This window comes from Rhinopithecus roxellana, chromosome 18 (genome assembly GCF_007565055.1).
Source record: "Rhinopithecus roxellana isolate Shanxi Qingling chromosome 18, ASM756505v1, whole genome shotgun sequence".
Lineage (NCBI taxonomy): Eukaryota > Metazoa > Chordata > Mammalia > Primates > Cercopithecidae > Rhinopithecus > Rhinopithecus roxellana.
This window is the reverse complement of record NC_044566.1, coordinates 60,137,253-60,160,599: the sequence shown is the minus strand read 5'-3', so window position 1 is coordinate 60,160,599 and position 23,347 is coordinate 60,137,253. Positions and strand designations below refer to the sequence as shown.

The following is a 23,347-nucleotide window of genomic DNA, read 5'->3' as shown; positions in this document are numbered from 1 at the left end:
ACAATGTATTTAATTTTTTTGTTTATTCTTTTGAAAAACATTGTCTTTTAAAATCTGTTATGATTAGTTGGAGCTACCAGTTGGCAAATTTGCTAGCTAGTGATCTGAAAGTAAGCCTCTTGGAACCTCAGATTTTTAATGAAAAGCAATTCGGTATTATTTCAGGGGTAACAGTTTACATCCCAGTCTGTGCTACTTAATTTTATAGAAATTGTCCTTAATTTTATTTTCTGCAATTTATGTTTTCTTACTATTTCTAATGTATGTGTTTATCCCATTGTGATGTTATATTGATGTCCTCAATTTATTGCTTTGGCCATCACTCTACTTCTCATTGTACAGGACTGTTTATTATCTCAGAGTCAGGCTTTTATTTTATTGAATATATGGTCTTACTAAGTTCAACAGCATGAACCTATTGTGAAGAATTCAAGAGTTTTCTTCTATTTGTTACGTTTTGTTTTCTTAGGAGTTTTGTTCTTTCTCTTTTGCTTTGTTAAGTTTTCTCATTTTTTAAATGTGTTTGTGTTTGGTTAGTTATGTTTTAGTGCTTGTGGGGTTTTCTTTGACTATATTATATTAGTAAGCCACATTGTTCCCATGCCATTTTATTTCGTCTTGATCATATTTGGGTGACTCTTTTCACACATTTTATTGTTATTATAGAAGGTGGATAACTTTTGTTTATTTAATTCATTGATATTTATTTAATGACTGTTATGTACCAGACACTGTTTTAAGTGCTGGGTACATAGCAATTAACAAAACAGATAGAATCCCTACCCTCATAGAGCTTACATTATGAGGTTGGGGGAGGGAGAGTACAAACAAAGAAATAAGTAACATAAATGTGTATAGTTTTTTTTAGTGCTCAGAAAAAAAAGATTAAGTGGGTGGGAGGGTAATGTTAGGGAAGAGAGAGGGATGTAATTTTAGATTGAGAGGTGAGGAGAGAGACCTCCCTGGAAGGTTGACATTTGAGTGAAACTTGAAGGAATTGAGTGAGTGAGGTGAGGCATGTGGCCATGTGGGGAAGAGCTTTCCAGGCAATTACAAAAGTCGTGGTGCAGCAGGATCATGCCTAGTGTACCGTTGAGCACTGGCAGAGACCAGAGAGTGAGAAGTAACAGCCAGGGACAGAGGCAGTGAAGAGCCAGGTTGTGTAGGGGTCCTTGTGTGAACTGTAACTTCCTGTGATGACAGGACGTCACAGGAAGATTCCAGGTGGGGGGACACAGTCTGACAGGTTTTCACAGGATCATTCAGGCCGCTGTGTTGAGAATAGGCTGTAGGGGGCGCAAGAGTACAAACAAGCCATTTGGAGGCTCTTTCAAGCACTTATGCAAAAGATGAAGATGAACCAAACAAAAGCAGTGTAAGTGGTGAGAAGCAGTCAGATTATTGTTGTATTTTGAAGGTAGGGGGACAGTGCAGGATGGTCTGAGCATTGGGAAGAATGGAACTGCCACTTAGAAGGAAAGACTGAAAGAAAAGCAAGTATTTGGGGAAGTTCAGGAGCTCAGTTTTAGACAGTTAAGTTTTAGATGCTTATTAGGAATTTAAGTAGAAACGTCTGCTTGATGGTTACATAGGAGTCTGTTCAGAGGAATGGCTGAATATGAATTTGGGAGTCATCAACATACAGGGGACATTTTTTTTTTTTTTGAGACGGAGTCTTGCTCTGTCGCCAGGCTGGAGTGCAGTGGCACGATCTCGGCTCACTGCAAGCTCCACTTCCCGGGTTCACGCCATTCTTCTGCCTCAGCCTCTGGAGTAGCTGGGACTACAGGCACCCGCCACCACGCCTGGCTAATTTTTTTTGTATTTTTAGTAGAGTTGGGGTTTCACCATGTTAGCCAGGATGGTCTCAATCTCCTGACCTCGTGATCCACCGCCTCGACCTCCCAAAGTGCTGGGATTACAGGCGTGAGCCACTGCGCCCGGCCGGCCATACAGGGGACATTTAAAGCCGTGAGACTGGATGAAGTCACTGTGGGCATGGGAGTAGATAGAGAGGGAAGAGATCGAAGACCTGATTGAAGCTTTTTATACTTAGAAGCAGGGAAATATAAATATAAATGTCAATATAGGAATCAGTAAAAGAAATAGAGGAATGGCCAGAGAGGTTGGAGGAATGCTGGAAAGAATGAGGTATGCTGAAAGCCAAGAGAAGAAAAAAATTGTCGAGTAGTGAGAGTGGTTAAGTCTGCCCAATGCTATTTCATAGAATTGATAATGAAGTGAGGACCAAGAACTGATCATTGGCTTTAACACCGTGGAGGAGCACTTTCAGTGGACTGAAGTGGTGCAAAGGAAATGGAGGGAAAGGAGGAATGATAGTGAATATAGGTATTTCGAGGATTTTTGCTTTAAGAGAAGAAGAGAAATTAATCAGTAGCCAGAAGGGGAATTGGGATCAAGAGAACATTTGCTTTTTCAGAAGAAAGTGCTAATAGCATACTGATGAGATACTGTATGCTAATGAGAAAGATCCAATAAAGAAGGTAAAAAATGCAAGATGGAAGCAAAGCAGGAACAGCTGTAGGGCACTGTTCTCAGATACTATGTGCTATGGTCTCCAGAGGCTCTGTTCAGATTGGCCTTAGCCAGCAGTAGAGACTGTTCATCTGTCATCACAGGAAAAAAGAGTAAAGTACGTAGGTACAGATACCAGTGGAAGAGTTGATATACAAGAGGAAACTTGTGGCAGACCTCTTTTGATTGCTTCTGTTTCCTCGCTGAAACAGGGCACAAAATCATCAGCTGAGAGTCGGAATGAAGAAAAGGGGGTCAGGCGCGGTGGCTCACGCCTGTAATCCCCACACTTTGGGAGGCCGAGGCAGGTGGATCATGAGGTCAGGAGATCGAGACCATCCTGGCTAACATAGTGAAACACCTTCTCTACTAAAAATACCAAAAATTAGCTGGGCGTGGTGGCAGGCGCCTGTAGTCCCAGCTACTCGGGAGGCTGAGGCAGAATGCCATGAACCCAGGAAGCGGAGCTTGCAGTGAGCCGAGATCGCGCCACTGCACTCCAGCCTGGGTGACAGAGCGAGACTGTCTCAAAAAAAAAAAAAAAAAGAAAGTGGTAGAGTAAATGGGCTAAGTAAGTACATCATGACTGCCAGGGCCCACTGGAGGTTTAATGTTCGTGAATATATTGTAGTTGTGTGATATTTTTTCAGACGTGTTCAGCTCTGATGGTGTGGGCATGAAGTAGTTGGAAAGGAGAATTTAACCAAGTCTGTAGTTTAGCTGGGTAAGTAATGCAAAGCAAGAAGGGCAAAGAATCTGGGGGTATATGCAAAAGGAGGATCTAAATAATTGACCTTGGACACAATGCAGAGCAAAGAAGAGACATTAGAGGAATGTGGATCAATGAACAGGAGATAAGAAAAGTTGATTGTAGGCCCCAGTGGGTTTGAGTTAGGGTTTTAGAGGGAGTGAACTGGGCAGATCAAAGGTAGGTGGTTGAAGAAGGAGGTACTTTAAATTGAGATTCTGGGGGAAATGGAGTTATTGGAAATAAAAGTCTTGGATATGTCCACTGGAGTGAGTTACCAATGGAAAATAGAGGACATGACCATTTAAGAAGAAAACAAGGAACTTGGGAGCAACAGAGTGTTGGAAGGATTGCCTGTGAGGCTACTGAAATTTCCAGGACACAAGACCATTGTGATGACAGAATAACAGTGAGTTATGAGTTAAAATCTTCAAGAAATGAAAGGGAATGAGTGAGCTGGGGTCAATGGATGCCTGTAGCAAGGAACGGTAACGAATGACAGAGTCTGATAACATGAGATTCGAAACTGAGTGTTTTTAGAGTGGGAGGAGCAGCAGTGAAGCATGAGGAAGACATCTGCCTCATCTCAGCCTCCAGTAGCACAAGGTCTGCAAGGGCAACTGTGCCGGCAGACAAGAATCAGGTTTGTTGCAACAAGACGGCAGTGAGAGCACCTGCAGGAAAGGGTGAGGGTAGTGGAGATCTTACTGAGTTCCAGAGGCCCCAGTGAAAGGATTCCAGGAGATGGAGAGGTAGGAGGAGAGATGGTGCCCAGAAAGGCCACATCCAAAGCCTGGAAACGGAATCCAGGGAATTTGGGATGACCGAGAGCCTGTGCTGCCTTTTTTAAATGTTTTAATTTTTGTGTGTATATAGCAGGTGTATATATTTATGGGGAAGCCTGTGCTTGTTATGGGGACTAACACGAGATTAGCTCTTGGCCCCAAGGCAAGGTGTTGGGGGAGAAGAAAAAGTGAGGAGGCCTAGATGTCAGAGGAGTCTGGCTAGACCACTACAGAACTGCTGCCTAGTTCACAGCAACCATGAGTAAAAATGCTGATGATCATCGGGTCAAGGATAGTCTGGAGCAGTTAAGATGTCACTTTACATGGGAGGTATCAATTAAAGATGATGAAATGCTTGATTTGGTAAACAGAGTCTTGGACCAGATTGGGTTTCTAGACACTAAATTCAGTGTGGGAATACACAACCTACTAGCCTATGTGAAACACCTGAAAGGCCAGAATGAGGAAGTGCTGGAGAACTTGAAAGAAGCTGAAGACTTAATCCAGAAAGAACATGCCAATCAGTTAGATGTGAGAAGTCTAGTAACCTGGGGCAACTTTGCCTGGGTGTATTACCACATGGGCAGACTGGCAGAAACCCAGACTTACCTGGACAAGGTAGAGAACATTTGCAAGAAGTTTTCAAATCCTTTCTGTTACAGAGTGGAATGTCCAGAGATGGACTGTGAGGAAGAATGGGCCTTGCTGAAATGTGGAGGAAAGAATTATGAACAGGCCAAGGCCTGCTTTGTAAAGGATCTGTCAGTGGATGCTGAAAACCATGAACTCAACACTGGGTATGCCATCACCACCTGGATGGCTTTAAATTAGCAACAGGGGATCGCAAGTCATTTTCTTTGCCTACCCTAAGGCAGGCTGTCAGGCTACATGTAGATGATGCATATAGTAAGGTTCTCCTTGCCCTGAAGCTTCGGGATGAAGGACAGGAAGCTGAAGGAGAAAAGTGCACTGAAGCAGCTCTGGCCAATATGTCCACGCAGACCTTTGTCTTTGGATATGCAGCCATTACTGAAGAGAAGGATTTGTGGATGAAGCTCTTGAGCTCTTAAAAACCTCCTTGCAGGCAACTCCCACTTCTGCGTTCCTGCCTCACCATATAGGGCTTTGTGACAGGGCACAAAAGATCCAAATGAAGGAAGCTACCAACAGGCAGCCTAGACGGCAGAACAGAGAAAAGGTAGACAAAATGATCAGATCAGCCACATTTCATCTTCAATCTGCTGTGGAACAAAAGCCCACATTTGAGGTTGCCTGTATAGACCTGGCAGGAATGTATGTAGAAGCAAGCAATCACAGAAAAGCTGAAGACACTTTTCAAAAAGTGTTATGCATGAAACCAGTGGTAGAAGAAATAATGCAAGACATATATTTGCACTGTGGTAGATTTCAGGAATTTCAAAAGAAATCTGATGTCAGTGCAATTATCCCTTATTTAAAAGCAATACAAATAGAAAAGGCATCTTTTTCAAGGGATAAAAGGGTCAATTCTTTGGATAAATTGGTTTTAAGGAAACTTCAGAGAAATGTGTTAGATCTGGAAAGCTTAAGCCTCCTTAGGTTTCTGTACAAATTGAAAGGAAACATGAATGAATCTCTAGAGTACTATGAGCGGGCCCTGAGACTGGCTGCTGAGTTTTAGAACTCTGTGGGACAAGGTCCTTAGGCACTCAAATATTGACTACTTTCATATTTCATTTGATTTTTTTGTTAACATATACTAATCGAGGCTGAGGTGAGTGGATCACCTGAGGTCAGGAGTTCGAAACCAGCCTGGCCAACATGGCGAAACCCCTTCTCTACTAAAAATATAAAAATAAGCCAGATGTGGTGGCACACACCTGTAATCCCAGCTACTTGGAAGGCTGAGGCAGGAGAATCGCTTGAACCTGGGAAGCGAAGGTTGCAGTGAACTGAGATCGCAGCACTGCACTCCAGCCTGGGCCACAGAACGAGACTGCATCTTAGAATAAAGAAAAAGTGATAATCATCTTTTCTGCTTGCTATTTTCAGGAACATATTATGTAATTCACTGTAATGATGTAATTCTTACAATTTGTACAATTTGTATCAAATTTGATAAAATATTAGTTGCATTCAACAATTAGTGAATCAATGTGTGTGTGCATGTAAGAGAAACCATTGTATGAGTGCTATGAAATAGAAAAAAAATGTTAGGTAGATTTGTAGGAAATAAAACACTGGACTTACACTAAAATAAAAAAGTGGGAAGGTCGGCACCATGACTCAGTGTAATTCATGACTCTCTGCTTATCCAAGATTAATTTTTTTTCTCCTCTCTTAGTTACAGTGTGAGGGCTGGATATTTGAGTTTCTATTCGTGATACAGTATATATCCCTGGAAGATGTCTCTGGTTCTAGATCGTTTTTCCCAGTTCAGTGAGTAATGCTGTGTATTTACTTGCTATAACAAAGAACCATAGACAGGGGACTTTAACAACGGAAATTTGTTGTCTCACAGTTCTGGAGGCTGGAAATCCAAGATCAAAGTGTTGGCAGGGTTAATGCCTTCTGAGGCTGTGAGAATCTGTTCAGTGTCTCTCTCTTTTGCTTCTGGTGATTTGCTGGCATTTTTTGGCATTCTTTGGCTTGTAGATATCTCGCCTCCAGCTTTGCCTTCATTGTAAGATGGTGTTCTCCCAATGTACATGTCTGTGTCTAAATTTCCCCGTGTATTAGGGCTCCACTCATTATATTAGAGCCTACCCATATGTGTGGGCGGAGGATTACCCAGGTGCTGAGGCAAGAGACTGAAGGTACAAACTCTTTCAGTATAATAAAATAGAATAAGAATAGTCATAATACAAATTAGATAAAGAGATCATCATGGACAATTAGCAATCATTATTATAAACATTAATCATTAGCTTTTAATATTACTCTTTGTTGCATTACTAATATAACCTAGGAATAACCGGTGGGTATAGGGTCAGGTGCTGAAGGGACATTGTGAGAAGTGACCTAGAAGGCAAGAGGTGGACCTTCCGTCATGCCCACATAAGGGCCGCTTGAGGGCTCCTTGGTCAAGCGGTAAGGCCAGTGTCTGGAAAGGCACGCGTTACTTAGCAGACCGCGAAAGGGAGTCTCCTTTACTTGGAGGAGTCAGGGAACACTCTGCTCCACCAGCTTCTTGTGGAAGGCTGGATGTTATGCAGACCTGCCCGCCATCATCCGAAGGCCTAAACCCCTCCCTGTGGTGCTGTGCTTCAGTGGTCACACTCCTAGTCCACTTTCATGCTCCTCCCATACTCCTGGTTTCTTTTTGAAGTTTGTAGTAGATAGCAGTAGAAGAAATAGTGAAAGTCTTAAAGTCTTTGATCTTTCTTGTAAGTGCAGAGAAGAAAACGCTGACATATGTATGCTGCCTTCCCTCTGCTTCGGCTACCTAAAAGGGAAGGGCCCCCTGTCCTGTAATCATGTGACTTGCTTTAACTTATCAATCACTTAGAATATTCACTCTCCTTACCCTGCCCCCTTTTCTTGTATGCAATAAATATCAGCGAGCCCAGCCGTTCCGGGCCACTACCGGTCTCTGCGTCTTAATGGTAGTGGTCCCCTGGGCCCAGCTGTTTTCTCTTTATCTCTTTGTCTTATGTCTTTATTACAATCTCTCATCTCCGCACACGGGGAGAACACCCTCTAAGCCCTGTAGGGCTGGACCCTACACATATGACCTCATCTTTTTTTCTTTTTTTGAGGTAGGGTCTCACCCTGTTGCCCAGCCTGGAGTGCAGTGGTGCGATCTCAGCTCACTGCAACCTCCTCCTCCCCAGTTCAAGCAATTCTCATGCCTTAGCCTCCCGAGTAGCTGGGACGACAGGCACGTGCCACCACACCCGGCTAATTTTTTGTATTTTAGTAGAGACGGAGTTTCACCATGTTGCCCAGGGTGGTCTTGAATTCCTGAGCTCAGGCAATCTGCCTGCCTCAGCATCACAAAGTGCTGGGATTAAAGGTTTGAGCCACTGTGCCCAGCCTGTCTTAGGATTTTTCGACTTTATAATGGTCTGAAAACAAAACATGAGTACCTTACAACCATTCTTTTTCACTTTCAGTACAGTATGCAGTACATTACATGAGATACTCAACACTTTTTTTTTTTTAATAAAACAGGCCTTGTGTTAGATTATTTTGCTCAACTGTAGGCTAATATAAGTGTTCTGAACACATTTAAGGTAGGCTAGGCTAAGCTCTATATTCAGTAGGTTAAATGTATTAAATACATTTTCTTTTTTTTTTTTTTTTTTTGAGATTGAAAGTCACATTTTTTGCCACGTGAAGGAAAGCCAATTAAGTCAAATCGATTAATGTTTGCAGAGTATATCTGTTTTGATCCTTTTGTTTTTAATCTACCTTGTCAAATTTAAAGTGAGTTTCCTATAAGGAAGAAATAGTTGGGTTATAATTTTTTATCCACTCTCTCAGCCTCTGTCCATTGATTGGATATTTACGTCACTTACAATGAAGGTAATTTTTGATATGCCAGCATTCAACTCTGTCATTTTATTATTTGTTTTCTATTTGTTTCTCCTGCTTTTCATTCCTCCATTTCTCTTTTCTTGCCTTCCTGAAAGTTACTTAAATATATTTTAGGATTCCATCTTGATTTATTTTTAGTGTTTTCAGGTATTTTTGTATGATTTTTGTAGTTGTTTCTCTAGGTGTTACAACATACATGTATGACTTACAACAGTCTACTGGTATCAGTATTCTATCACTCTAAGTGAAGTGTGAAAATTTTGCTTTCATTTTGATTTTGGAGGGAAAGGGATTGGATAGTGACCATATACAGACCTTTATCTTCCCTACTTTTAAATACTACTTTCTTGGATATCATAGTATTATAATTTTTATTTTAATCATCAAGCATAATTTATAAACTGCATGAGGAAATAATAGTTTATCATACATGCCCATTTCTCAAACTCTTTCCACTGTTTCTTCCTCCATGCTATTGTCCTCAGTCCTGATGCTCTGAGAGTCCTCCTTTAATCTTCCCTTTTCTGTCTGAACAATTTCTTTTAGACAATCTTTGAGTTAGAGAAAATTCTTTTAGTTTTCTGTCATCTCAGAATATTTTATTTCTCCTTTACTCCTTGAGAATTGTTTCAGGATATAGAATTTGTAGTTGATAATTTTTCTTTCAGTACTTGAAAAATATTGTGCCACTTCCTTCTGGCCTCTGGTTTTAGATGAGAAATCTATCATCATTCAAATTGGTGTGTCCCTATTTAAATGCATTTTCAACTAACAACGGGTTTATTGTGACATAACCCCATCATAAGTAGTCCTCGACTGTGTTTCCAGATAAGGCTACATCCACAGGTACTGGGAATTAGTCACAAGGCATCCTGTAACATCCTGGAACCTTTCCTTATGTCAGTCAGTCCTGGTCACCTGTTTGTTCCCCTGCAGTTTTTTCTCATTTCTGTTCAGAAAAAGAAAAAGGGAAAGATACTTCTTCTGTTGCTTTCCTTCAGATTTAGGAATAATAGAATTCTCAAAAATGTCATTTTACCAGTTTAGTTGGGGAAGGAGATTAGACTCTGAGCCTTCCTATGCTTAGCTCTATCCATAATATTCTGTTTCTTAATCACCAGATTTTAAATTTTATATCATTATATGCCATGTTTGTAGGTTTTAGGTGAATGTTTACTTTTTAAAATTTAATTTGTTGTTAAATGTTAAAGTTCTATTAGAAAGTTTCAAGGAGCCACCTTAAACCAGAAGTCTTTAACACCTAGATCTAGTCATGATGCCTCCCAGCTTAAAATCTTCAGTGGTCCCCTGTCCCTTAGAAAATGAAACCCAGACTCTTTCATATACCCCCAAAACCATTCGACTTCCTGCCTTAAACCACCACCATACACACGTCAGCTAAACTCCTTAATTTTAGGCTGGGCGCAGTAGCTAATGCTTGTAATCCCAGGACTTTGGGAGGCTTAGGTGGGAGGCTCACAAGGCTAGGAGTTTGAGACAAGCCTGGGCAACATAGTGCGATTCTGTCTCTATAAAAATAAAAACTAGGCAGGGCGCGGTGGCTCACGCCTGTAATCCCAGCACTTTGGGAGGCCGAGGCGGGCGGATCACAAGGTCAGGAGATCGAGACCACGGTGAAACCCCGTCTCTACTAAAAATACAAAAAACTAGCCGGGCGAGGTGGCGGGCGCCTGTAGTCTCAGCTACTAGGGAGGCTGAGGCAGGAGAATGGTGTGAACCCGGGAGGCGGAGCTTGCAGTGAGCCGAGATTGCGCCACTGCACTCTAGCCAGGGGGACAGAGTGAGACTCTGCCTCAAAAAAAATAATAATAAAATAAAAATAAAAACTAAATTTAAAAAAAAGAACTACTTTAAAACATAATAAAACAAACTGTACAATTTCATATTCCTTATGCACAATAACATTTAATGCTTCCTACCTTTAAAAATGTTCTTTGTTTTCCTTAGAATGCTCTTTTGTTCTCCCCCTTTTGATGAATTCGTCCTATTCATTATTCAGCTCAAATATTACCTCCCTAGTCAGATGCTTACAGTCTGGGTTAGATCCTCCTTCCTCCAGCTTTTGAAGCATTTTGTTTGGCTCTTTCAGCACTTGTCACATGGTCCATGATCCTACCTGTACATTTCTAAATAAGCCGCCTGCTAGCCCCAGTAATATAATGATCTCTTCAAGGACAGGGAGTCAGTTTGGATTTCTACTTCCACTTCGGACATCATGGGTTGAAGCAGGGGTCAGTTGTTGAAAACTCCAGGTATACAGCATCTCATACAGTTCTCATAGTCACACTGTTCATTTGCTGTTATCATTCCACTTGACAGATGGGGAAACTGGAGCTCAGAGAGATTAAGTAGCCTGCTCAGGGTCATAATGCTATAAATTGATTTGAACTCATACTTTCAGGCCCTAAAGCTCTTACATTCTTTCTTATACTTCATGCTGACATGTATCAGTTGTACAAAAGCAAACTCAGCATTTGAGAGTTGGGCTTAAAACAGGGACATCTATATTTTTAATGCTTTGTTACTGTATTACAGAAACACTGTGATATATAATGAGTTAATTAAATGAGAACATTTCTTAGGTTGGGAAAGATTTGTTTTGGGGAAAGCCTGTTTCCCTGGGAAACAGACTTACAGATTTCATGTAGGAGATTAGAAAATGCCCTTAGGAACAGCACCTGTGAGGAAGCAAATGCAGCAGGATTGGGCAGAAGGAGAAGAAAGGTTCAGTCAATCCCACAGGGACTTCTGGAGCTGGGACTTCGGAGTCATGCTCGCCTGAGGCAAGAGCCAGCCATTGCATACTGGCTTCTCCAGGGAGGGGCATAGCCTTAAGCAAGACAGTGCCTTTCAACAGAGGGCAAGTCCAAGAGGGAACTCAGAGGTGAGTTGTCAATAGCTAGCACTCCCCAGAAGCTGGAGGATCACGTGCCTTGGTCCTGAAGGGGATCTGCACCCGCACCATGGCATCCACTTCAGGTGGAATCTGACAGTGGTTTTATAAATTGCTAAGTCCTTTATTGTTTCAGTGAAATTTTCTGAAAGGAATTTAAAAGATTTGAAGAATTCTATGCAAGTTCAGAGTAGGCCAGACCACAAAGCTGCAAGTTTCTTCTTATCCTTTTACCTTGTGAAGATTTACCTAGTGTAGGATTCTAAAAGTGTTACACTAAAAATTCTTCCAGTTGTTATCAGTTGTACAAGATGCATGATAATTGAAGAAATAAGTAAGGCTTCCATTTCTTTTGATGGAATTTGATCCCGACATGAAACCTCCACTTAGGAAAAAGTGAAATGAGGAAACTATACTGTTTAGGTTTTATTTTTCTGTATGTTAAATGTTTTTCAATAAACATGTATTTTATAATTGGGGAAAACAAGATATATTTAAAGAGGACATTTGGGAGAAGGACAGTACTATCATCAAGTTTTGAATATAATTAGAGGCAAGTTCCAAAATTAGAAAATGGAACATGCTTGAGAAACTTATAAGTTCTTTAAAAGCAGTGTTTAAGCCGGGCGCGGTGGCTCACGCCTGTAATCCCAGCACTTTGGGAGGCCGAGGCGGGCGGATCATGAGGTCAGGAGATCGAGACCATCCTGGCTAACACAGTGAAACCCCATCTCTACTAAAAATACAAAAAATTAGCCGGGCGTGGTGGTGCGTGCCTGTAGTCCCAGCTACTCGGAGGCTGAGGCAGGAGAATGGCGTGAACCTAGGAGGCGGAGCTTGCAGTGAGCCAAGATCCGGCCACTGCACTCCAGCCTGGGCGACAAAGCGAGACTCTGTCTCAAAAAAAAAAAAAAAAGCAGTGTTTAAAATTAAGATCCATTAAATACATTTACTTGTAAAATGAAAAGAAAGAAAAGATGAACCAACACTTGCAATAAGATAAACAAATCCTTATCTGAGAATGACATTTCCATTCCCTATTATTTATAAGGGATACATAATTCTCAGAGTAACAAAAGCAAGAAAGTATAAATAGTAAAATTAAATGCTTAGTGCCTCTTCCACCTCTAGTCCTAGCCTCAGTTCTGTCCTGGTTTATCCCAGGATAGAATAATGGATAGCACCTACCCATCTTTGACTTTAGAATTTTATAACTCTTGGCCAGGCGCGGTGGCTCACACCTGTAATCCCAGCAATTTGGGAGGCCAAGGCAGGCGGATCACTTGAGGCCAGGAGTTCAAGACCAGCCTGGCCAACATGGCTTGAACCCGGGAGGCGGAGGCTGCAGTAACCCACGATTGCACCACTGCACCCCAGCCTGGGCCACAGAGCGATACTCCGTCTCAAAAAAAAATAAAAAAATTTATAACTCTTTTTATTTTGAGCTAATTTCAGACCTTTAAAAAAGTTGCAGAAATAATGGAATTTTCAAATATTCCTCACCTAGCGTCCCCAATGTTAACATCTTGCATAACTGTAGTACAATTAGAATCAGAAAGTTAATAGTGGTATAATTATTACCCATACTGTAGATGTATTTGAAAAATTATTTGAGTTTAAGGTATTTTACCCTATTTCCCCTTTTTTGTTCTAGGATCCCACATTGCATTTAGTCATTTTTTTCACCTGTATTTTCTACCAATCTTTAACACTTCCTGTCTTATTTTTCATGATCATTATGCTTTTCAATAGGACTGATCAGTTATTTTGTAGCATTCCCCTCAATTTGAGTTCGTCTGATGTTTTCTCATGACTAGGATGAAGTTATGCGTTTCTGGCAAGACTACCACTGAAGTGTGATGTGTCTTTCTCAGTACATCATATCAAGGGGTTAATGATGTTGATCTTAATCACTTGGTTAAGGTGGTATCTGCTGGGTTTCTCTTCTGTAAAATAACTTCCTTTTTCTTTGTGGTTAATAAATATCTTGGGGGAGATTCTTTGAGACTGAATCCTATTTCACATCAAACTTTAGCATTCATCAGTTGATTTTGTTTGCAACAATTATTACTGTGGTATTTGCCTAATTATGATTTTTTTCCCGTTTCTTTCCTTCCACATTAATTGAAATTCATTGGAATTCTATAAGGAAACGCTGTGCCCTTTCCTCTAGTGTACTTATTTCGTTATTTATATCAGTGTGGACTTAAGAACATTTATTTTATTCTGCAGGTTAAAATTTAGTGCCTTCATTATTTTATTGTTTAACTTTTTTTTTAGCTTTGACCATTAGGAGCTTTTTCATATGGACTCCTATGTTCTTTCAACAAGCTTTCTTCACTTTTTGAACACTTCCCTATTTTTTGGCATCATAAGATGTTCCAAGTTCATCTTGTATGTTGCCTGCCCTAGTCTTGGAATCAGCCATTTCTCTTGGCTCCTTTTTTTAGTAGAAAATGGTGTTTAGATCCAAGATCTGGTTGCTAGATATGCTCATTACTTTACTGTGGAGGCATCAGTACTGCCAGGCCCTCTCAGCAGACAGAGGTGGGAAATGTTTGTCTTCCATTTGGATTCCCTCATTATCTAGTTGGATTTGTTTGTTGATTGGTTTGTTGGGCATGTGAAATATCACTGTGGTTCTAGGAGTCAGACCTGTACAAAACGATATACTTAATGTCACTTCCTCCTCATCCCTGCAGTCCCAATCCTAATCCTCCTTTTTCCCCCACTCACACGCTGTTCCTTTAGTTTCTGGTTTATCCTTCCTGATTTCTTTTGCTCAACTGAACAGATACATGTATATTTTCTTATATCCCTTCTTCCTTATAAGAAGGGGAACATACTCTAGCCTTTCTTTTGTGCTTTTCTTTTTTAACTCAACACTGTATCCTGGAAATCAGTTCATAGAAATCGTCCTCACTCTTTTTTACAGCTACGTGGTACACCATTGTTTGGATGTACCATAGTTTATCCAACTGTATCCTGTATATGTATAAAAGCTGCTTCCAGTATTTTGTAATTATAGTGTTTCAGTGAGTAACCTTGTTCACAGGTATTTTCATTAATCTTATGTTCATGTGTATTTTACTGTTATTAGAGGTCTATCTTCAGAGTGGGATTGAAATGGGATTACAAGGTGGAAAGGTAAATGCATATGTGACTTTGCTAGGTGTTGCCAAATTTATCTCCGGAAAGCTTGCACAGATCTGTACTCCTGTCAGCAATGTGTGTGTATACCTACTTCCACATGACCTCAGTAAAAGAAGGTGTTGTCATATTGGTGTTGAAATTTTAGCACTGCAAGTAACAGGTCATTTTGGAAAACCTGAGCTTTCACCAAATTCAGCTATTTTGATTTGCTTTTACTATTAGCATATACCAAAATAAATAGGCATATTAGAGGTTCCTTCCTTGCATCTTAAAATTCATCTAACACATCTATAATAACATTTTTTTTTTCTCCATTCTAGGAGTTGCTCCTTTCATCTATTTGTCAGATGAATGTTACAATTTACTGGCAATAAAGTTTTGGATAGATCTTAATGAAGATATTATTAAGCCTCATATGTTAATTGCTGCAAGCAACCTCCAGTGGCGACCAGAATCCAAATCAAGACTTCCTACTTTATTTGCTGGAGATTTTTCTGTGTTTTCTGCTAGTCCAAAAGAGGGCCACTTTCAAGAGACATTCAACAAAATGAAAAATACTGTTGAGGTAAGGTTACTTTTCAGCATTACCACACATTTTGGTATGTTTCTATTTTGACAGTCAAGTATCAAGGAAATAGCTTTTATACAAATTGGATAGTTGAGGTAGTATGTGAGGTAAAGTTTAATCATATATTTATTGCCCATGAACCTCAGGAGATGGGGGAATGGGGAAATGACAGCAACTAGAAAGGGAAGAATGACTTGAAGGGAAATGAGTTAGGAGAATTTGTGAGAAAGATGTTCAGAAATGCAGACTATGTAAGCAAACTGGAAATTGGTTACAAGAATAATATGAGTTATCTGTGGTTTGCAGCAGTTGGCATTGTGGTTAGTTAATAATATGGAGACTACAGGTTTACATTTAAACTCCATATCTAGTGTTTTATACAGATTATATCTCTTTGATTTGAATTAATCCCAGATAAGAGACACTGAAATTATTTTCCCTAGATCATGTATGCATTTTTTGCTTAAATCTGTATATACATTATATAATATTAGCTGGTGTTTATTGAGTGTTTACTATGTGTCAGACCTTGTTCTAAGCTTCTCATTTCATTCTCCCACAACCCTATGAGGTAGGGAACTGTTTTTCTATTTTATCAGTGAGAAACAGGTTAAATAGCTTGCCTTAGGTCAAATGCCAAGTTAATAAAACTAGGATCCATACTTAGGCCATCGAATGCAGAACCCAAACTAGGAACTGCTATGCAATGCTGCTTCCTAGTAAAATTTGAGATTTCATGAATTGGTAACTAGTGAAGAATACGCAAAAAATAAGCCTCCTAATTCTATAGTTTAATATTTGAAATATGTGTTATTCAGAATTTATATAAAAATATATTTTTAAAGCATTAGAGTAGCTGTATAAAGAAAGCTGTGTTGATATTTTACCTAAAGACTCTATGCATAATGAATAACACTCTGCTATATCTAGTTTCTCAATTAGGGGTGGGAGTTGTAGTCATTATTTACTTCCCATACAGTGTATCTACTACTTACACCCCAGATTTTCTTTTTTTTTTTTTTGGAGACAAGAGTCTTGCTTTGTCATCCCCAGGCTGGAGTGCAGTAGCACAATCTCAGCTCACTGCAGTCTGCACCTCCTGGGTTCAAGCGATTCTCTTGCCTCACCCTCCCAAGTAGTTGGGACTACAAATATGTGTCACCACGCCCAGCTAATTTTTGTATTTTTAGTAGAGACAGGGTTTCACCATGTTGGGCAGTCTGGTCTCGAACTCCTGGCCTCAAGTGATCTGCCCATCTTGGCTTTCCAAAGTGCTGGGATTACAGGCATGAGCCACCGAGCCCGGCCTACACCCCACATTTTCTCTGAGACATCTTCAAAGGCAGTTTACTAGTCCTGCTGAAGAGACAACTGTCATTTACATAGCATTTTAAAGTTTTACAAAATACTGTCATGAATTAGGTTAAACCATATGAAACTGCTGATATTTGACCAGTTGTGACTTTTCAAACAACAGTTTCATGTAGTTTAACCTATACATTATTTCAATTAATTCTTGGAACAGACGTGAGGTAGGTGAGGCAATTTTCTCTTTTCACTAACCTACGAAGTACCTTTATAGATGTGAGATGATTCCCAGCTATTAAGTAGTAAATAGAGCTGGGACTTGAGCCCCAATCTTCCAGCTTCAATTCAGATCATATGACAGCTTGCTGATTAAACTAGATGACTAAAGAGATCTCTTTCATTCAGACACACATACTTTTTCTCTCTTCCCCTCTCCCTATCAGCTAGATTCCCCTAAATCACTGATACTGGTTTTGTAATTTTGCATTGGCATGTTTGACAATTGGTATCACATTTTTGGGTTTTCATTCTTTTTTGGTCTGAACTTTTCATTTCTGCTTTTAAAGGAAATACTTTCGGAAACAAACGTGGGTTTGCAATTTATAAAGCAACTTTTCTGCTTATTTTCTTAGAATATTGATATACTTTGCAATGAAGCAGAAAACAAGCTTATGCATATACTGCATGCAAATGATCCCAAGTGGTCCACCCCAATTAAAGACTGTACTTCAGAGTCGTACACTGCTCAAATCATTCCTGGTACAGGAAATAAGCTTCTGGTAAGTTAATGTAAACTCAAGGAATATTATAAGTATTATATATGGAGGCCATCGTATATTCTGTTGTGGACCTAGTAAACATGGTAAAATGTAATTAAACTTAATTAGAAAGTGTTGTTATGTGGTTCCTATAAATATAGGTTATTTAGAAATTTTATTTATTGAAGCAAGATATGAAACTTTGGGTGCAAACTTTCCAAACAGGTGCTTTCATATACATGTGATTGAAAAGTGTTTTTGCCTATTTATTTCACTGTTCCATACAATTAGGGTTGTTTCTAAGCTGTTTCTAAGCTGTTTAAGTGGTTAAATCACAGTAGATGCAAATCAAGCTACAGTCTTTAATATTGGCTAATGGCTGATTCTTAAATAGCTAATACTTGCTAAGGGTATCTATATTAACTCATTTAATCCTCATAACAACCCTATGAGATAAAACCTACGTCCTCACTTAACATTGTCAATAGGTTTTTGGAAACTGATTTTAAGGGAAATGATGTATAACAAAACCATGTATTTTTCTCATCAGTGTTCTAACAAAATGATGTTGAAGGAAATGACATTGCTCGAAGACCTGCTGTATATTGTTTGACTCAAAGTCACAGTTTCCAAGAACCTATCAATGACGTTAAGTGAGGACTTTACTGTATAATCCTCATTTTATAGATGAGGAGACTCATCTATAGAGAGTATAGAGAGAGGTTAAGCAATTGCCTAATAAAGTCACAAAGCTAGAAAAGTAGATATTAGAACCCAGGTAGTGTTTGTTCTTAAGATGGCTTTAAAATGTTTATGTTTGTTTAATCTGTTAATAATAAAAAAGAAAAGATTGAAGCGTAAGTGGTGTCCCCTACCTCCTTTTAATCTTTTACTGTGATTATTCCTCATTTTTCTTTCTTTTAATGTCATTTTATATGCTCTTATGCAAAATTACTTCCATCTAGAATAGGAATAATGTGAATTGAAATCATCTAACCTATTAGCAATTAGGGGAGGGAGATTGTGTGTAATATTTGCATACTTAAATATTTCCAATGAAAAAAGTTACTTCGATTTAGTTTTTTATGTTAGTACGTAATTATGATAGGCTACCTTTTAATTTTTTTATCAGATATCTTCTCCTAATTGTGAGCTATATTATCAAAGTCCTTTATCACTTTGTATGGCCAAAAGGAAGTCTGTTTCCACACCTGTATCAGCCCAGATAACTTCAAAGTCTTGTAAAGGGGAGAAAGAGATTGATGACCAAAAAAACTGCAAAAGGAGAAGAGCCTTGGATTTCTTGAGTAGACTGCCTTTACCTCCACCTGTTAGTCCCATTTGTACATTTGTTTCTCCAGCTGCACAGAAGGCATTTCAGCCACCAAGGAGTTGTGGCACCAAATACGAAACACCCATAAAGAAAAAAGAACTGAATTCTCCTCAGATGACTCCATTTAAAAAATTCAATGAAGTTTCTCTTTTGGAAAGTAATTCAATAGCTGATGAAGAACTTGCATTGATAAATACCCAAGCTCTTTTGTCTGGTTCAACAGGAGAAAAACAATTTATATCTGTCAGTGAATCCACTAGGACTGCTCCCACCAGTTCAAAAGATTGTCTCAGACTGAAAAGACGTTGTACTACATCTCTGACCAAAGAACAGGAGAGTTCCCAGGCCGGTAAAGAAGAATGTGAGAATAATAAGCAGGACACAATTACAACTAAAAAATATAAGCATTTGCAAAGGTGACAATAAATTATTGACGCTTAACCTTTCCAGTTTGTAAGACTGGATCTAATTTCAAACCACACATTAGTACGTACGTTGCACAATGAGAAAAGAAATTAGTTTCAAATTTACCTAAGTGTTTGTGTATCAGATGTTCTTGGCCCGACTCTGTATTGGTATACTTTTGCTTCAGTTGCATATCTTAAAACTAAATGTAATTTATTAACTAATCAAGAAAAACATCTTTGGCCGAGCTCAGTGGCTCATGCCTGTAATCCCAACACTTTGAGAAGCTGAGGTGGGAGGAGTGCTTGAGACCAGGAGTTCAAGACCAGCCTGGGCAACATAGGGAGACCCCCATCTTTACAAAGAAAAAAAAGAGTGGGGGAAAAAAATCTGTAATTCTTTGGATTTTCACTACAAGTATTATTTTACAAGTGAAATAAACATACCATTTTCTTTTAGAGTCTGTCATTAAATGAAATGAGGTCTCTTAGTACAGTTATTTTTATGCAAATAATTCCTTTAGCTACTATTTTAGGGAATTTTTTTTTAAAGGTAACTCACTATGAAATAGTTTTCCTTAACGCACGTGATGAAATAGTTTTCCTTAATGCACGTGTTGGTTCTGCTATAGTTCCATCCTGTTCAAAAGGCAGGATGAATATGATAGAGTGGTGTTTCCTTTTAAGCAATTCCTCATCCTTAAGTCAGCATGATTATAAGAAAAATAGAACCCTCAATGTAACTCTGATTCCTTTTTACTATTCCAGTGTGATCTCTGAAATTAAAACTAAAAATTCAAATACTTTAAATCAGAAGATTTCATAGTTTTTTTTTTTTTTTTTTCAACAAAATGGTCATCTAAACTCAAACCTGAGAAAGTATCTTGCTTTCAAATTGGCACTGATTCTGCCTGCTTTATTTTTAGCACTATCACAGGACCCAGAGCCTATGCCTTTTTAAACTTTACCACAAAAGCAGATTAGTTCAATTTAAGGTGATACTCTCATTTGTTATTTCTTTTTTTTTTTGGAGATGGAGTCTCACTTTGTCACCCGTGCTAGAGTGCAGTGGCATGATCTTGGCTCACTGCAGCCTCCACCTCCCGGGTTCAAGTAATTCTCCCACCTCAAGCCTCCCGAGTAGCTGGGATTACAGGGACGCACCACCATGCCCAGCTAATTTTTGCATTTTTAGTAGAGACTGCGTTTTACCATGTTCACCAGGCTGGTCTCAAACTCCTGACCTCAGGTGATCCACCTGCCTCAGCCTCCCAAAGTGCTGGGATTATAGGCGTGAGCCACCGCGCACAGCCTTACTTGTTACTTTCTTATGTTTAATAGAGAAAAGGGATAAAGCAGTTCTAACTAGGAGTTAATAGCATGGAGAAGTTCTTAAATCAGATGTTTTAATGCCTTCAATTTATATATAATATCATGTTTTCAAATCTAATTATAAATATGTTTAAAACGAAGAATAAATCTTTTAAAAAATTAACTTGTTTCCTTCCATAACTGTGATCCATGATTTTCCTCTTCTGTAAAAAGCATTAACAAAAGTGTCTATTTTGCTACTCCTTGTAACTTAAGTATTCTGCAAGTCTTATTAATGTGACTTAAGTTTTATTTCTAAAACAGTTTGGTTTTCACATTCTAATTTTGCAGTGATCTACTCTAGACCAAGGAATAAAACTTGGGTTTCAGGAGGACAGGAAAAAATTATAAGAATTTCTCCTTTTCTTTTTTGAATCCTTGGTAAAACTGCTATTGTCTGTTCTCATGTAGGACACCCATTATATTGATAGATATTTAATGCACACACTCTTTTTTATAAATTATAAATAACATCTAAGCTACATGAACAAAATATGAAGCTTGAGTATATGTGTATATTATCCCCTCAAAAGTGACAATTTAGGCCAGGCGCGGTGGCTCAAGCCTGTAATCCCAGCACTTTGGGAGGCCGAGACGGGCAGATCACGAGGTCAGGAGATCGAGACCATCCTGGCTAATACGGTGAAACCCTGTCTCTACTTAAAAATACAAAAAACTAGCCGGGCGACGAGGCGGGCGCCTGTAGTCCCAGCTACTCGGGAGGCTGAGGCAGGAGAATGGCGTAAACCCGGGAGGCGGAGCTTGCAGTGAGCTGAGATCCGGCCACTGCACTCCAGCCTGGATGGCAGAGCAAGACTCCATCTCAAAAAAAAAAAAGAAAAAAAGTGACAATTTAATGAGTATAGAGTCAACATACTGCATTATTAGGGATAATGGTAAAAATTTGTGTTATTTATTCAGCAATCATTTAATGAGATCCTATTGCACATAAAGAGCATTTGCCAGCTTGATGAATGATGCAGACAGTGGACACAATACAAGTCAATACTAGGTGTTCAAAGAGTTATACAAATCAGGAGCCATGGGAGTTGAAAGGAAAAACAGATCATTTCTATAAGGGATAAAGTTGATGGCATTGATCAATTTTTATAGTTTACAAACCAACTATTTCAGGGGCCAGCTAGGAGAAGAAGAGACATTAAATAGGCCAGGAAACTATTCTTTAGAGCTCTATAAAAGTTATATAACCCTAGTGGTCACTCACTTAGCCCAAGTGAGCCCAAAACCCTGAAGCAGGGAGCCAGCCAAGTCAGGAAGGCTTGAATCTGGTCATTTGAACCACTCCTGTGAAATCAAAGGAGGGTAATTTCCACTTTGGGCTCTCTGACATTTCTCCCCTCTACTAGCCCAGATGAGTCAAGCCATCCATATTGAGCTGGTTATGCCACCACCCTATCAACCAAGATACCCAGGACCACCTGGGCCTGGAAGATGGGAGCATTATTAAGTGGATCATTAGGAGATTATTGTATGTTATGCTTGGAGATACAGAATTTAGCAAAACTGATAACACCTTAGATCCATTGGTATTTACTATTGTCAACCAAACTTACTCAAAGGAGATACCAGTTTTTAAAATGTTAATGAAGAAAACATATATGTGTTGCTGGTAGTCACGGAGATGTTGAGCAGGTTTCAGTAGTGTCAGATAATGTTAAAACAGTCTCATGTACACAGATGAAATATATAAGCAACTAAATTATAAGGTTGCTTTTGTCATTACCTTTATGATCCCTATTTATTAAAAAAAAGACTGGTAAATAAGCCTGTGATACAGAAAAACTGGTATCAATTGTTGAGTTTCTTGGCATTTAGGTAATTAAATTTTTTTATTGTTGAATCAAAAAAGATCCAATGACAAATCCATATAAATGTGATACCATTTACAATTTTTAATAACCATAAAAAGCACCATTATATAGGACACTTAAAATAATTTTTCACAGAACATTAGAAAGAAGCTGTTGGCCAACAAGAAGTAGAGCATACGTCCTCTGTGGTCTTGTCTATCGTGATCTCACGCTAAATCTGTATTGTTAGTAGAGACGGGGTTTCACCGTGTTAGCCAGGATGGTCTTGATCTCCTGACCTCGTGATCCGCCCGTCTCGGCCTCCCAAAGTGCTGGGATTACAGGCTTGAGCCACCACGCCCGGCCTCACGCTAAATCTGATTCCAACCTGTCGGAAATTGATTTGGATTCATAAATTCAGCATCAGTATAAGACATTCCAGAGTTACGAGGACTTGATTGTCTTAATGCCACATAAAACATCAACTGCTCATTTTGTAATGAGCATGGCTTTTATATATCCCTGTATGACCTATATCCTGGGGTGCCTAATTTCTTGCACTCCCAAACATTTGAGCTGCCAACTAATTACACATGTTAATAGGCATAATTTTAGAAGTCATTTAGCTATTCCTTTTAAAAGTTAGTGTTTTATGAAGGCAGGCTTATTTTATTTACACTATTAGCACAACAGCCAAAAGTTATTCAGGTTTAATCCTGCTGAATAAAGTAGTAAAAACACAAGGTGTGACTTTAAATAATGACACTGATTTCCCTCAGTAGCTCCTATAGCTATTAAGGATTTGACAGTATTTTTAACAATGATACATCATTAAAATAAAGGAATAACTTCCCAAAGTATCTACTTTGAAGGACATTGTTCCCAGATGTATACTTTCTGGCATATTAACATTAAAGGAAAATCAGTATCATAGAGTCGCACATCTCACATTTTTAGATACATAGATTATCAAAATAGCAATGGTGCTAAAACTTTTCCTGCCCCCCACCACCACTTTTCTCCACCTTCCCAACTTTCCTGATGGAGATGAATTTCCTGAAAAAATAAATAGATCAGAGAAAATGGTACTGAAGCTTATATATAATATAAACGCTTTATTTCATCTATGAACCTATGTAAA

The 23,347-nt window shown here is 39.1% G+C and overlaps 1 protein-coding gene and 1 pseudogene across 2 annotated transcripts in view; both read left to right on the top strand.

Moving 5' to 3' along the window:
- The window catches only part of BRCA2 (BRCA2 DNA repair associated), a 96,679-nt gene extending 76,519 nt beyond the window's left edge, over window positions 1–20,160 (top strand). For both annotated transcript variants that reach the window (XM_010367067.2, XM_030922112.1), the window contains 3 exons: window positions 14,974–15,218; window positions 17,162–17,308; window positions 18,420–20,160. In XM_010367067.2, coding sequence (XP_010365369.2) covers window positions 14,974–15,218; window positions 17,162–17,308; window positions 18,420–19,040 — 1,013 coding nt within the window. In that variant the 3' untranslated portion in view covers window positions 19,041–20,160. The remainder of the gene's footprint in view (window positions 1–14,973; window positions 15,219–17,161; window positions 17,309–18,419) is intronic.
- LOC104665293 lies at window positions 4,327–5,752 on the top strand (annotated as a pseudogene).
- Window positions 20,161–23,347: the final 3,187 nt, after the last annotated feature.